This window comes from Thalassophryne amazonica, chromosome 9 (assembly GCF_902500255.1).
Source record: "Thalassophryne amazonica chromosome 9, fThaAma1.1, whole genome shotgun sequence".
Taxonomy (NCBI): domain Eukaryota; kingdom Metazoa; phylum Chordata; class Actinopteri; order Batrachoidiformes; family Batrachoididae; genus Thalassophryne; species Thalassophryne amazonica.
This window is the reverse complement of record NC_047111.1, coordinates 52,511,077-52,525,142: the sequence shown is the minus strand read 5'-3', so window position 1 is coordinate 52,525,142 and position 14,066 is coordinate 52,511,077. Positions and strand designations below refer to the sequence as shown.

At 41.1% G+C, this 14,066-nt stretch overlaps 1 protein-coding gene and 1 long non-coding RNA gene across 3 annotated transcripts in view; both read right to left on the bottom strand.

Moving 5' to 3' along the window:
- Nucleotides 1-8,560: 8,560 nt before the first annotated feature.
- LOC117517127 lies at nucleotides 8,561-10,662 on the bottom strand. The gene is made up of 2 exons (XR_004562659.1): nucleotides 8,822-10,662; nucleotides 8,561-8,650 (listed from the first exon to the last, which is right to left on the bottom strand). It is a non-coding gene; the product is annotated as an uncharacterized LOC117517127 (long non-coding RNA).
- A 1,329-nt stretch (nucleotides 10,663-11,991) lies between these two features.
- Nucleotides 11,992-14,066, bottom strand: part of LOC117517120 (rho GTPase-activating protein 26-like) — a 397,059-nt gene continuing 394,984 nt past the window's right edge. For both annotated transcript variants that reach the window (XM_034178045.1, XM_034178046.1), the window contains one exon: nucleotides 11,992-13,755. In XM_034178045.1, the coding sequence (XP_034033936.1) occupies nucleotides 13,667-13,755 (89 nt within the window). In that variant the 3' untranslated portion in view covers nucleotides 11,992-13,666. The remainder of the gene's footprint in view (nucleotides 13,756-14,066) is intronic.

Sequence of the window (14,066 nt, the reverse complement as noted above, 5' to 3'; positions counted from 1 at the left end):
GCAAATGTTTGGTCATTTTGAAATGGATGCTTCCAACACATTTCAAAAAAGTTGGGACAGGGCAACAAAAGACTGGGAAAGTTGATGAATGTTCAAAAACACCTTATTGGAAACAGGTGAGTGTCATGATTTGGTATAAAAGGAGCATCCCTAAAAGGCTCAGCCATTCACAAGCAAAGATGGGGTGAGGATCACCACTTTGTGAACAACTGCATGGAAAAAATAGTCCAACAGTTTAAGAACAATGTTTCTCAATGTTCAATTGCAAGGAATTTAGGGATTCCATCATCTACAGTCCATAATATAATCAGAAAATTCAGAGACGCTGGAGAACTTTCTACATGTAAGCGGCAAGGCCGAAAACCAACATTTAATGCTCCTGATCTTCGATCCCTCAGGCGGCACTGCATTAAAAACCAACATTGTGTAAAGGATCTTACCACGTGGGCTCAGGAAAACTTCAGAAAGCCATTGTCAGTTAACACAGTTCGTCACTACATCTACAAGTGCAAGTTAAAACTCTACCATGCAAAGCAAAAGCCATAAATCAACAAAATCCAGAAACGCCGCCGCCTTCTCTGGGCCTGAACTCATTTGAAATGGACAGATGCAAAGTGGAAAAGTGTGCTGTGGTCTGATGAGTCCACATTTCAAATTGTTTTTAGACAAAATGGACGCCGTGTCCTCCGGACAAAAGAGGAAAAAGACCATCCAGATTTTTACCAGCACAAAGTTCAAAACCCAGCATCTGTGATGGTATGGGGATGTGTTATTGTCCATGGCATGGGCAACTTACATATCTGTAATGGCACCATCAATTTCGAAAGGTACATCCAGGTTTTGGAGCAACACATGCTGCCATCGAAGCAACGTTCTTGTCAGGGACGTCCCTGCTTACTTCAGCAAGGCAATGCCAAGACACATTCTGCATGTGCTACAACAGCGTGGTTTTGTCGTAAAAGAGTGCGGGTACTAGACTGGCCTGCCTGCAGTCCAGACCTGTCAGCCATTGAAAATGTGTGGCGCATTATGAAGTGCAAAATACACCAATGGAGACACCGGACTATTGAACAACTGAAGTCGTACATCAAGCAAGAATGGGAAAGAATTGGTAAACATACCACTGTCCCAGCTTTTTTGAAACATGTTGCAGGCATCCATTTCAAAATGAGCAAATATTTGCACAAAAACAAAAAAGTCTATCAGCTTGAACATTAAATATCTTTGTGGTGTATTCAATTGAATATAAGTTGAAGAGGATTCGCAAATCATTGTATTCTGTTTTTATTTACATTTTACACAACGTCCCAACTTCATTGGAATTGGGGTTGTATTATTAATCAGTGGTGGGCACAGTTGCACTAATCTGCTAACTGCTAATTATCGAAGCTGATGTTTTCATTATCGGATTAGCTTTTCAGACAACTTTGAAAGCCATTAGCAGACCAATTAGCTTCCGACAAATTTAGGACAGATAATTTTTAGACTGCTAACATATTTTTGGAGGCATAGCGAATAAAGCTTAGCAGTTAAAAACATTTGTGAAGTCTGATGTCAGATTTTAGCACCTACCTGTTAAATGTTTCCTAGCAGACAGACAGCTCTATCGTCTGCAGTAGTGGGGCAGATAACTGCAAATTACAGAACAATTGTTCAGTTGCGGAGACAAGCACCAAAATTGGCGCACATACTCCTTGAGGATTGCTCGTTCAAAAAAACCCGCTAGCTACGTAAAAATTCAAGATGGCGGCAATTTTTCAAGATGGCCCCCTTTGAATATACAATAATATTGCATTTCACAATAAAATCAACAATATTTGTCCTATTTAAATGATCTTTTTGTCAAATCGTACATTTTTCACCATGTAGATTCTGAATTTTGACCCATGGACTTCCTCACTGGTTTCTATGTACCACATATCAGTCCCAGAATCCTAATATTCTACTAAATTAGGGGTTTATTTTATGTCTGACTCTCCTAAAATGTACAGCTGTGTATATTGTAGTAGTGTTAGAGGTTTAGTATGTGTAAAATCTTCCTGTACAAGGCTTCCAAACTGGACATGATCCTTCAGGGGAGGGGGCGGTGAGAAACTTGCAGCAGGTGGTGTGTAGAAGTAGCTCAACATAGCAGATGTCAACGCACAGCCAGGGCACACTGGTGGCACTGCTGCTGTGAAACTCAGCATGGGGTTCAGTATCACCTGAATAATTTGTTTGGTCTGTCCCAAATGCTGTCTAATAAGCCCCACATCAGTTAGCTCGTGTAGATTACATGTAGATTAACATAGATGTTTAGTTAGACAGTCGCGCCTGAATTGACAGGGTGTGCCAGCGCGGGAGAGCCAAGCCAAGGGTAAGGGGGCTATGCATGACTTGTTCATGGATTTACTCGGATGGTGTACAGATCGCACAGGACTTAAATGATACTGGATGAACGATCGGGCTAGGTGTAGGTCATATATTTTTATTCCCGAACCTAGTCGTATCCCATACATTGTTGTGCATGATTGCGCACTGAGCAAGGTGGTAAAAGGATAGCCCCTCGGCCTTGAATCACTGAATAAAGTGGGATGAAGCCAGTTAGTAACTCCACGTGTTTCCTGTCGTGAAATGTTACCCATAATGCACTGCAGCATGTGTGGTCCAAACACTAAAACCTTCAAAATTAGTGCATTACTTTAAAACTAAAATGTACGAGGTGTATTAGATAAGAAACTGACACTTTTATTTTTTTTTTAACTATATGGATTTGAATTACGTGCGATTACACCAATCATGCTTGAACCCTCGTGTGCATGCGTGAGTTTTTTCACGCGTGTCGGTGATGTCATTTCCCTCTGGGCAGGCCTTGAGTGAGATGTGGTCCAGCCCTCTCGGCTGAATTTCTTTGTTTCACACGCTGCTCGAGTCAGCGTGCGTTGCTTTATCAAAAATTTTTCTGGACCTGTGAGGAATATCCGAGTGGACACTATTCGAGAAATTTAGCTGGTTTTCGGTGAAAAGTTTAAAGGCTGATGAGAGATTATGGGGTGTTTCTGTCGCTGTAAGGACTTCCCACGGAGCGGGATGTCGCGCAGCGCTTCCAGGCGCCATCGTCGGCCTGTCTCGAGCTGAAAACATCCTAATTTAAGGCTTAATTCACCCAGGACGTCGTGAGAGAACAGAGAAGATTCAGAAGAGGCCGGCATGAGGACTTTATGCAGACATTCCATTGTTTAAGGACATTTTGTAATGAAAGACGTGCGTGCAAATTCGCCGAGTCATTTCTGTGACGACTCTGCGAATCTGTGTGCGCCGCGACAGGAAAAACACCTCCGTGTTGAAAACCATCTGTAAAATTCAGGCGGCTTTTGATGGCTTTCAACAAGTGAGTAACTGAGAAATTGTTTAACAGCTTGGGCATGTTCCAACTTGCCCGTTAAGGTTTCCAACGGAGGTATTTTTCCTGTCGCGATCCCCCGCGGTCGGGTCCGGCCTGACATGCGACTCTGCCCGCACGTTCTTTCATTACAAAATGTCCGTTAACAATGGAATATCCGAATAAACTCCTCATGCCGACTTCTTCTGAAAGTTCTCTGTTCTCTGACGACTTACTGGGTCAACAGAGCCTGAAATGCGGAAGTTTTCAACTTGAAACGGCGAGATGCTGCCGCCTCGAAGGGCAGATCGCCATCAGGTGCCATGGGCCGTCCTTAAAGCGACACTACCAGACCAAAATCTCTCATCAGCCGTTAAAATTTTTACCGAAAACCAGCTGAATTTATCGAATGGTGTCCACTCAGTTGTGCCTTACAGCTTTTGAAAAAATTTTTATCAAACAAAGCAGCAGTCTCTGAGCCATTCCTAAACAATGAAAAATCGACGAGAGGGTGGGCGAATCCTCACTCAAAGACTGCCCACAGGCAAATGATGTAACCGACAGGCGTGAAAAAACTCTCGCATGCCCACGAGGGTTCAAGCATGTCTGATGTAATCACACGTGATTCAAATCCATATGGGTTTTGAAAAAAATAATAAGGTCAGATACTTTTCTAACAGACCTCGTATAGCTGATATTTTCACTTTATAAAACCCAGACATGACGATAATTTAGATAACTTGTCCGGAATTAGTTTGGTTAAAATGTTAACCATAAGTTAAAACTGTATGCCTGTTGATGACTTGTGTGATACGCCGGTGAGTCATTATGGTGTAAAGAGAAGTTGTCTTTATTTTTCCTCCTCCTCATCCGCCTCAGTCACTCTTTTGCTGAGAGAAAACTAATCTGACACAGAAGCGCTGGCTTGTTGTGTCAGTAGCTCCTAGTGTACTGAAATCAGTACTGAAAGTTATCGGTTTAGCTTATATCTGTAACTTCTGGTAAATGTTTTAGGGGTTTATCAGTTTACAGTGGGGCAAAAAAGTATTTAGTCAGTCTCTGATTGTGCAAGTTCTCCTACTTAGAAAGATGAGAGAGGTCTGTAATTTTCAACATAGGTACACTTCAACTGTGAGAAAAAAAAAAATCCAGGAAATCACATTGTAGGATTTGTAAAGAATTTATTTGTAAATTATGGTGGAAAATAAGTATTTGGTCAATAACAAAAGTTCAACTCAATACTTTGTAACATAATCTTTGTTGGCAATGACAGAGGTCAAACGTTTCCTGTAAGTCTTCACCAGGTTTGCACACACTGTAGCTGATATTTTGGCCCATTCCTCCGTGCAGATCTCCTATAGAGCAGTGATGATTTGGGACTGTCACTGGGCAACATAGACTTTCAACTCCCTCAACAAATTTTCTATGGGGTTGAGGTCTGGAGACTGGCTTGGCCACTCCAGGACCTTGAAATGCTTTTTACGGAGCCACTCCTTCGTTGCCCAAGTGGTGTGTTTGGGATCATTGTCATGCTGGAAGACCCAGCCACATTGCATCTTCAATGCTCTCACTGATGGAAGGAGGTTTTGGCTCATGATACATGGCCACATTCATTCTTCCCTTAACACAGATCAGTCGTCCAGTCCCCTTTGCAGAAAAACAACCCCAAAGCATGATGTTTCCACCCCCATGCTTCACAGTAGATATGGTGTTCTTGGAATGCAACTCAGCATTCTTCTTCCTCCAAACATGACGAGTTGAGTTTTTACCAAAATGTTCTATTTTGGTTTCATCTGACTACATAATATTCTCCCAGTCCTGGTATTTTGGCCCATTCCTCCATGCAGATCTCCTCTAGAGCAGTGATGTTTTGGGGCTGTCGCTGGGTTACACGGACTTTCAACTCCCTCAACAAATTTTCTATGGGGTTAAGGTCTGGAGACTGGCTAGGCCACTCCAGGACCTTTTACGGAGCCACTCCTTTGTTGCCCGAGCAGTGTGTTTGGGATCATTGTCATGCTGGAAGACCCAGCCACATTGCATCTTCAATGCTCTCACTGATGGAAGGAGGTTTTGGCTTAAAATCTCATGATACATGGCCACGTTCATTCTTCCCTTAACAAGGATTAGTCGTCCTGTCCCCTTTGCAGAAAAACAGCCCCAAAGCATTATGTTTCCACCCCCATGCTTCACAGTAGATATGGTGTTCTTGGAATGCAACTCAGCATTCTTCTTCCTCCAAACACAACGAGTTGAGTTTTTACCAAAATGTTCTATTTTGGTTTCATCTGACTACATAATATTCTCCCAGTCCTCTTCTGGATCATCCATATGCTCTCTGGCAAACTTCAGACGGGCCTGGACATGTACTGGCTTAAGCAGGGGGACATGCCTGGCACTGCAGGATTTGAGTCCCTTTCTGTGTACTGTGTAGCCTTTGTTACTTTGGTCCCAGCTCTCTGCAGGTCATTCATCAGGTCCCTCCATGTAGTTCTGGGATTTTTGTTCACGTTCTCATGATAATTTTGACCCCACGGGATGACATCTTGCGTGGAGCCCCAGATCGAGAGAGATCAATGGTCTTGTATTTCTTCCATTTTCTTACAGTTGCTCCCACAGTTGATTTATTCACACCAACCTGCTTGACTATTGTCGATTTACTCTTCCCAGCCTGGTGCACATCTACAATTTTCTTCCTGGTGTCCTTCGACAACTCTTTGGTCTTGGCCATGGTTGAGTTTGAAGTCTGACTGTTTGAGGCCGTGGATAGGTGTCTTTTATATAGATAAGAAGTTCCAACAGGTGCCATTAATACAGGTAACAGGTGGAGGACAGAAGAGCTTCTTAAAGAAGAAGTTACAGGTCTGTGAGAGCCACAAATCTTGCTTGTTTGTGGGTGACCAAATACATATTTTCCAACATAATTTACAAATAAATCTCACAGTTGACGTGTACCTATGATGAAAATTACAGACCTCTCTCATCTTTCTAAGTAGGAGAACTTGCACAATCAGGGACTGACTAAATACTTTTTTCCTCACTGTAGCTTTATAAATTATAACTTTTCAGTTATCGGATTAACTGTTACGAAGGTAACTTTTTGGTTAGCTGTGCCCACCACTGTTATTAATTATAATATTAATATTAAAATATCATATACCATAGTTATTTCTTTTTTTGTTTTGTTTTTAGCTGAGGATTGCTAGCTAATATCACAAGCATAAACTAGCTGCTAAGTCTGGGCAGACAGTATCTGAAAAACGTGTTAGTAGTACCATTACAATTTACAGTGTGCCAAGGTCTAGTTGTCTATTCCCAAAGTCAGGACTGACATGGTGATTGATCAGTTCAATGGAAACCATTTCTGTGTAGTAGATAGTTCAGTATTTTATTAGCAGCTAGCTTAATGAGCACTGTGTTCACCTGATGTTCTGAACTGAAACTTCATGTTGCTGTTGTTGTTTAATGCAAAAATAGTAAAAAAAAAAAAAAAATAATAATAATAATAATTTGTTGATGGACATGTAAGAGATTTTACAGTATATTGAACATTTGTAGTGTTCAGGATATGTAATTGTTATTCTTTTCCCAAAGCCAGAGGGAACTCAGGGAAATGCTTGCTGTCGATTGGAAATCTGCCTACACAAAGTCAAAATCAATCAGGCATAATTTATTTTGTTGAAAAGTAAAAAAAAAGTTTACTAAATATTACGAACGGAGCTCCGTGCAGCAGAGAACCGTGCAGCGGAGCAACGCTCGCTCTTATGGCACAAGGCACGAAGGCATAAACCGGAAATCGCACAAAAAATCTCCCCAATGGAGAAAACACCACAAACCGAGCCACAGTTTGATTATGACATTGTCGTAAAAAGCAGTAAAAAGCCACAAAACAATGTTAGACGAAGCCGCAAACCAGAAATGGCATGAAATGATTCGATCCACCGACATTGATAGGCTTTTTGCTTAAATGGTAAATGGACTGCATTTATATAGCGCTTTTCCATCTGCATCAGACATTCAAAGTGCTTTACAAATAATGCCTCACATTCACCCCGATGTCAGGGTGCTGCCATACAAGACGCTCACTACACACCGGGAGCAATAGGGGATTAAAGACCTTGCCCAAGGGCCCTTAGTGATTTTCCAGTCAGGCTGGGATTTGAACCGAGGATCTTCTGGTCTCTGGCTTAACGATTCCCTTATCAGTCCTTTAGAGCAGCCGTTGTTTTTAAGGGTGTTTGTCGGGAAAATTATCATTTCTTTATGTTGACTGCAGACCCTGTCTGTAATCAACCGCTTCTGCAGCGGCTATTCTTGAAGCTTGAACCAGCGAAGCAGTACTTCGACCCACTGCTTTGTTGGTTCATTGCTTTGCTGGTTTTCTGAAGCAACAAATCTGCTTCTTCTCCATTCCATTCGTACCGCTCCAAACACTGCGCCGCTCTCTGCCGAGTCAAGATAGAGTCCGACTGGAATTGATAAGTTCAAAGTGAATCGCTGTTTTAAACCAAATAACACCTCTTTCCAAATGTTGTAATACAAACAGTAAACTACAATCAACTAAAACATGTTTTTCCTCCCAAAATGAGACGTCCTGTGTTCTTTATGAATTACATTGATGCTGACATGCAGCGCATTCCAGCTGAGTTGAGCTCAGACGTATGGAGTGACATTCATGCCATTAATGTCTGAAAGGAAATGCTTTTGAGAAAAGCTACAGATTTCTATTTATGTCCAGAGATCAAGGATACACCATGTAGAGTTTATTTATGTCCAGAGATCAAAGATCCATTGACCAATTTCATATTTATTTACTTTAAGACTCAATAAAATGTTGTTGACATAGAAAACTTGTAAAGCCTAATTTTACTACACAGAAAATTGACAAGAGGCATTGATAAGGGAATCGATAAGGAATTGGACTGAAAAGCGGAATCAATAATGGCATCGATATTGATAAAATCTTATCAATACCCATCCCTTCGCTCGTTCATGTCCGCGACATATACATATTAAGTTAAATATAGATTAAAACTGTATTCAGTTCACCTCTATTGTCTACTGTTTATGTAATTTAACCAGTATTTCCAGCAGATTCCTTAAGAATTGGTTTCTGTACCTGGGAATCAAGCATGCCAAGGCCCTTTATTTGCCACCTACATTTCTACAATTAAACCCCTTCTCTATGATGCCATTTTGAGCTGAACCTGCCAACGAATTCTCCTTCCCAGGTCTGGCTACACAAAAGGGTTCTCCATATCCCAGCTGAGGTAACTGAAGAAGGTTTTCCTTGCACCCAATCACCTCAGCAGGTGATTTCATTAATGATCAGGTGTCTCAGCAGGTGATTTCATTGATGATCAGGTGTTAATGTTCAGGGGAGAAGCTCATCAGCAACCCACCTGCTGAGGTGATTGGTTGCAAGGAAAACCTGCAGTGTCTCCTACCCTCGTTGCCCACCCCTGATCTATAACCACATTCAGTCAGGCCCTCGGATGTGACCAATTTGCCTTGGGAGGCACTACTAGGAACTGATTCCCCATGCAGCACAGCAAAACTGCACCCTGGTATACTTGCAAATGTTGGACCTATTTTACATTTTGATTGCATGTTAGATATGCAGTGATTGAGGTGCAGGTGTGGGGCTCAGTCATGTGGGTGAAGGATGAGAGTGTTGTGTGGCCTGTCATTTCCTTATATTGCAGCGCCTGTGTCCCCACCTACATCACAATTTTAATTGCTACATCTTAGGCATACACCCCATACCTGTATGTCCATCTGAACATTTGTACCATCTCTACATAACCTTTGGGTTATTGGTAGATTGTAGTCTTCTCGCTGCAGCTCGATCTACTGCTCAGTCCTTGTAGGTCAGTGATTCCAAAGCCAAAAATACTCAATATAGTTATACCCAACACTACTTCTAGTGAGACCAGGATGAGGTGACTAGGGGGTGCTAGTAGCAGCGTTCTCTTACCTATGTCCAAGTGTTTTGAGGTGCCCAAAGACTAGCCAACAGTCTCCAGGCTTATATCTATCCTCTTGGTTTCCTTCCCACTGTCGCCAAGTGCTTGCTCACAGGGGATCGTTTTGACAGTTGGGGTTTTTCTGTAATTATTGTATGGCTTTGCCTTGCAATATGAAGCGCCTTGGGGCAACTGTTTGTTGTGATTTGGCGCTATATAAATGAAATTGATTTGATTTTGGTTTCATTGAGGGCATACGCACAGGATGGCAGTGTTGCTCCTGAAAGAGCGCCACATGGCTGAAGGGGTGCAGTTGGTGTTTTGGCACAATGTAAGTGGTATGCCTCACTTGGTTGGCCGTAAGTAATCACTCGTTTCACACAAAGTAATTCTAGCGGTATGGACAAGGGTGAAACACTGATTATTTTGGGGTGTGGAAAGTGATGGAAAAGTGATGGAAAAAAAAAGACAAATACACTGGGGCAATATCAGCAGCATGATCCCGGTGTTACTTTAGAATGTTGTGTTGAAGTATCTACATTCCAACCATGAGGTATGGTCATGAAAGTTGAATCATGCCTCAAAAAAATATGGCTACAAGCAAAGAAATGGGCTTGTTTCAGAGGGTTGTGGGATTGCCTTTAAGGACAGGGTGAGGAGTTTTGACATCTTGCAAAAACTCAAAGTAAAACCACTTCTGTTGGTATAGAAAGGAGCCTGTTGAGGTGGTTTGGCTGTCTGATTAGAATACCTCAATGCCTGTCTCTAGAGGGGTTCCTGCCATGTCCAACTCAAAGGAGCTCCTGGTATAGATGTGTTGTAATAATGATGACAGTAATGCCAGTTATTACAGCAGCAGTTGGACTAATGTTTCATAATAAGCAAGTCCACCATGTTCGCACCAGTTTATCTAATGGCTGACGTGTGTATTGCAGTTCCCATTTCCACTCTAACTATAAAGTTGCATTTAGTGATTTTCAACTCTTCACGCTGAATGCCTGTATAGATCTGTTCCTCCACAGCTCTTAACTCTGAATGGTAGTTCAGGTAGCAGCTCGCCATGCAGACCAGCTATTTGTGTGTTATTTGATGCCAACAGCACAACAGGTTCTGGACACATAAGAGCCACTGTGCAATAAGACCCATCATGCCTTTCTGCCAAAGGCTGGACTCTTGCTTTAGGAGTTTCAGCCAGCTTTCAAGCCTGTAATTTATTCTGCTAACTGCCAGATTTTGTAATCAACACAGAGCCGATGGTCTTCACTGATTATTATTCCCCAAATCTGACTAAACGTGTTTGGCCGATTTTTATTTTTTTACACATACAGTTTTAGAGTGCAAATTCATGCAGGCGGTGCTTCAGAAAACCAGCTTTAATGGGTTGATCACAGATTGTGTCTAAATGGCCATGGTGTATATAGCATATATAACGTCTCAGTGTTATTACAAAGTATTTTTACACAGATGTAACCTTTATACTTTTACACATTTATCCCATTTCAACTACATGTTTGAAGGCCTTGTGATAGAGCGATGGAGAGCCATAGAAATAAGACTTCAAATCAGGAAATACAGAAACCCTTAAATGCCAGTGCTTTAAAAAATGGATTTACTGTAAAAAGGAGACAAAAAAAGATATTTTCTGTGATTTCGAATATATCTGCTTGTCTTTGATATGAATATTTTTTTGTACATCAATCGAGTAAAGAAAGTAAATATTTTTTCAGTTTTTTGGTTCGTGTTTGATAAGGGAAAACATTGAAAAGTCTTCAATGTGCTTGTGTTGTGAAGTAAATTATAAATCTCACAGTTAAATGGGGCGCCTGTGTGAATGTCACTGTATTTTAAATTTGTAAAGAAATGAGGGACAGAGGGAGGATTGGGAGAGATCACAGGAGGTTTTGCATTATATGGGAGTGACCAAAGCAGCTGGAAGAAAAAAAAAGTTGACAAAAGCAGTCAAGCATTTTAAGTAGCACTTATTCTCCAAACATCTTTGTATGTGTCTTGGCATTGGAACTCCTGCATATTACTGTGAGAAATACTGGTCATTTTAACATTGTAAAACCATCAAACAAGTTTGCGTGTAAAGTCATTTTAGCAAAGCCTGATGTTTTTGCACTACCCTTGTACTGGTTGATATTCTATTTTGTATTAAATACATGCAAATGTTTTCTTTAAAGATTAAGGGCAAATCATGTTCAAGTATATGTATATGGCTTTCACTGAAGTCAATTTGGTTCATATTTCAGTTATGTAATTGTAATCCAATGAAAAAGATACAAGATATGGATTGTTAAAAAGTTTGTATTAACTTCTGTGTTACTCTTCTGTAGTCACTGTCGATATTTCCACGTTTGATTAAATGTTGAATTAAACTGTCTGTGGTGTTCTTTGACATTGGATTGGCATTATGTTAACTTGGATCATGTTTTTACAAAGTAATGGGTTTTGGAAAATATATATGCATTAATAAGTAAATACATTCACAAAGAAAGCCCTAAGGTGCTACAGATTTCTATGTATGTCCATTTATGATGGAGTACCTGTGGCGTTGGTATCAAGTGCATAGTGTGTTATCCTGTACACAAGAACATCACACAGGTGTAAGCATGACAACACAGCTACGTGCACATTGGTGAGACACAAATAAATCAAGCCTTCTGCAGCTTTTCAGTGGTCTTTAATTCTGCACAAATGTTTCAATTCAAAGAAAGAATAGGCTGTAGATTTAAATCATACAAAAATCTGGGCAACAGAGATAGAATTCAGGAATTAAGTTAGTATACTAAAAATACAAAATATAACATTTTATACTTAAAAAATTATACCTCATCAAATGTGTATTTACAGCGTCAATGTTACACTGCAAAAAGAATACATTTTCTCATGGTCTTTTAGAAGATCTCATAAATTAAAAGAAGTAGTCTCATTTCACTTTTCTTTTTTGAATGCTCCCATTTGATTCACCTGTCAAAATGCTGAAATGGTTTCTCAACATCCTGCCATGAAAGGAGTAAAGATCCAGAAAAGCTGATACAAATCTTTAGTGAGTGGTTCTAAGAGAAATTCAGCATCTGTCTCAGTAAATCAGGACATTCAGTGGAGTGTCAACGCAGACCAGCTGTCACATACTGGAAAAAATATAAAAAACAATGTGCTTTTTTTTCCCTCTGGAGGTGAGAGATTCCAGCTGCATTTCATGTGCATCGAGCAGGAATGACGGCTTTGGCTGCAAACTGGATCTGCTCACTTTGGATGTGAAAATGACACACGTCGAGTGCTGACCCACACGACACAGAGGACTGTGGGTCGTATTTAAGCTCTGCTCTGTCTGCAGAAATGCAACAAACTCATTTCATTAAATTATCAAGACTGATGAGATTTGACAGGCAGGCAAGGAACAAACACAAAGAAGAGCGAGGCTGAAACGCAGCCCTGATTTAGAATATCAATGTTTTGTGATGTGAAACGTGAGCGGGAGGTTAAGGATAAATCACAGACTGTAATAAGAGATAAACGGGGCTCCATGCTGACTTATTCTCACCCCGCTCATCAGCACGAGCGCGTGGTGCCAGGGGCAGCAGAAATCACTTGTTACTCCTCCTCGATGCTCAAAACTGCTGAGCTGCTTGTGAAGTTTGTTTGAGATGTTTTACATTTTTTTGTTGGCTCTGCGGGGAGAAGGATTACAAATAAGGAGAAAGCCGCCGCTGACCTTTTGGCGAACTGATTTCAAAGCTGCTCGCGGCACTGTGGCTCTGAAACACTGGTCAGGACGAGTCACAGCAAGCACACGGTAAGACACGCTTACAAACTCCCCTGATGACAAACGGCACCGATCATCAACTTCATCTGCACAGGAAGGTATTTTTATCTTGACCCGATGAAGACGAGGCGGTCAAACAGTGGCAGTTAAACAATAATAATAATAATAATAATAAAAAACAAAATTGAAAAATCTGCAAAGCTCAGAACTAATCATCTCATTTACACAAAGTGATTTTTGGTCTGCACCTTCCCACACACACATTCCTGCTTCATGACGTCATCTTTGCCAAGACGCAAGAAGCAATCCACGTTAATCTAATAAGAACAGAACCAAAGCAGAATGTGTGGGGTTTTTCCAGTGTAGTTCAGGGGTCACGCCCCAGGCCAGTCTGCTCTTTTTTATGCCACATCTCTCTTCTGACACAGTCCCGCTGGGTCCAGTCGTAATTCCCAGTCTGGATGAGAAAAGCTGTTTCCCATGAGCACCAGCAGTCCGTATATGACTGTAGTCCGCGCCAGTTTGACAGTATGGAAAAGACTGGACGTCTTTATTGAAGAACTTGGGACTCTACACAAATTCCACATAGTTTTCTGGTATTAGTCCTGTTCGTCCTCCCAGGGTCCCTTCCAACCAGCCAGGCTCCCTGGAGGTGTGAACTATTGAGACAGAGACACACTGTTTAACAACATTTAGTCATAAACAATTACTTTTTATCCCCCTGGTATGAAATGCGGGGGATCAGCATGTTCATCTGTTTTCATCTCAAGAACCAGTTGACCAAATTTGTTCATATTTAGCCTAAGGGTGTACTTGGGTGACCCCCGAAACTTTGTTTTACTGATTTGTGTGGACTGGATGGATATGTCATCTACTGTCGACTCATGTTTAAAAATGGATTTGGAAGAACAGTATATCCTAATCATCGCCCAACAAAGAACAACACAACCACTAATGATACAGATTCAAT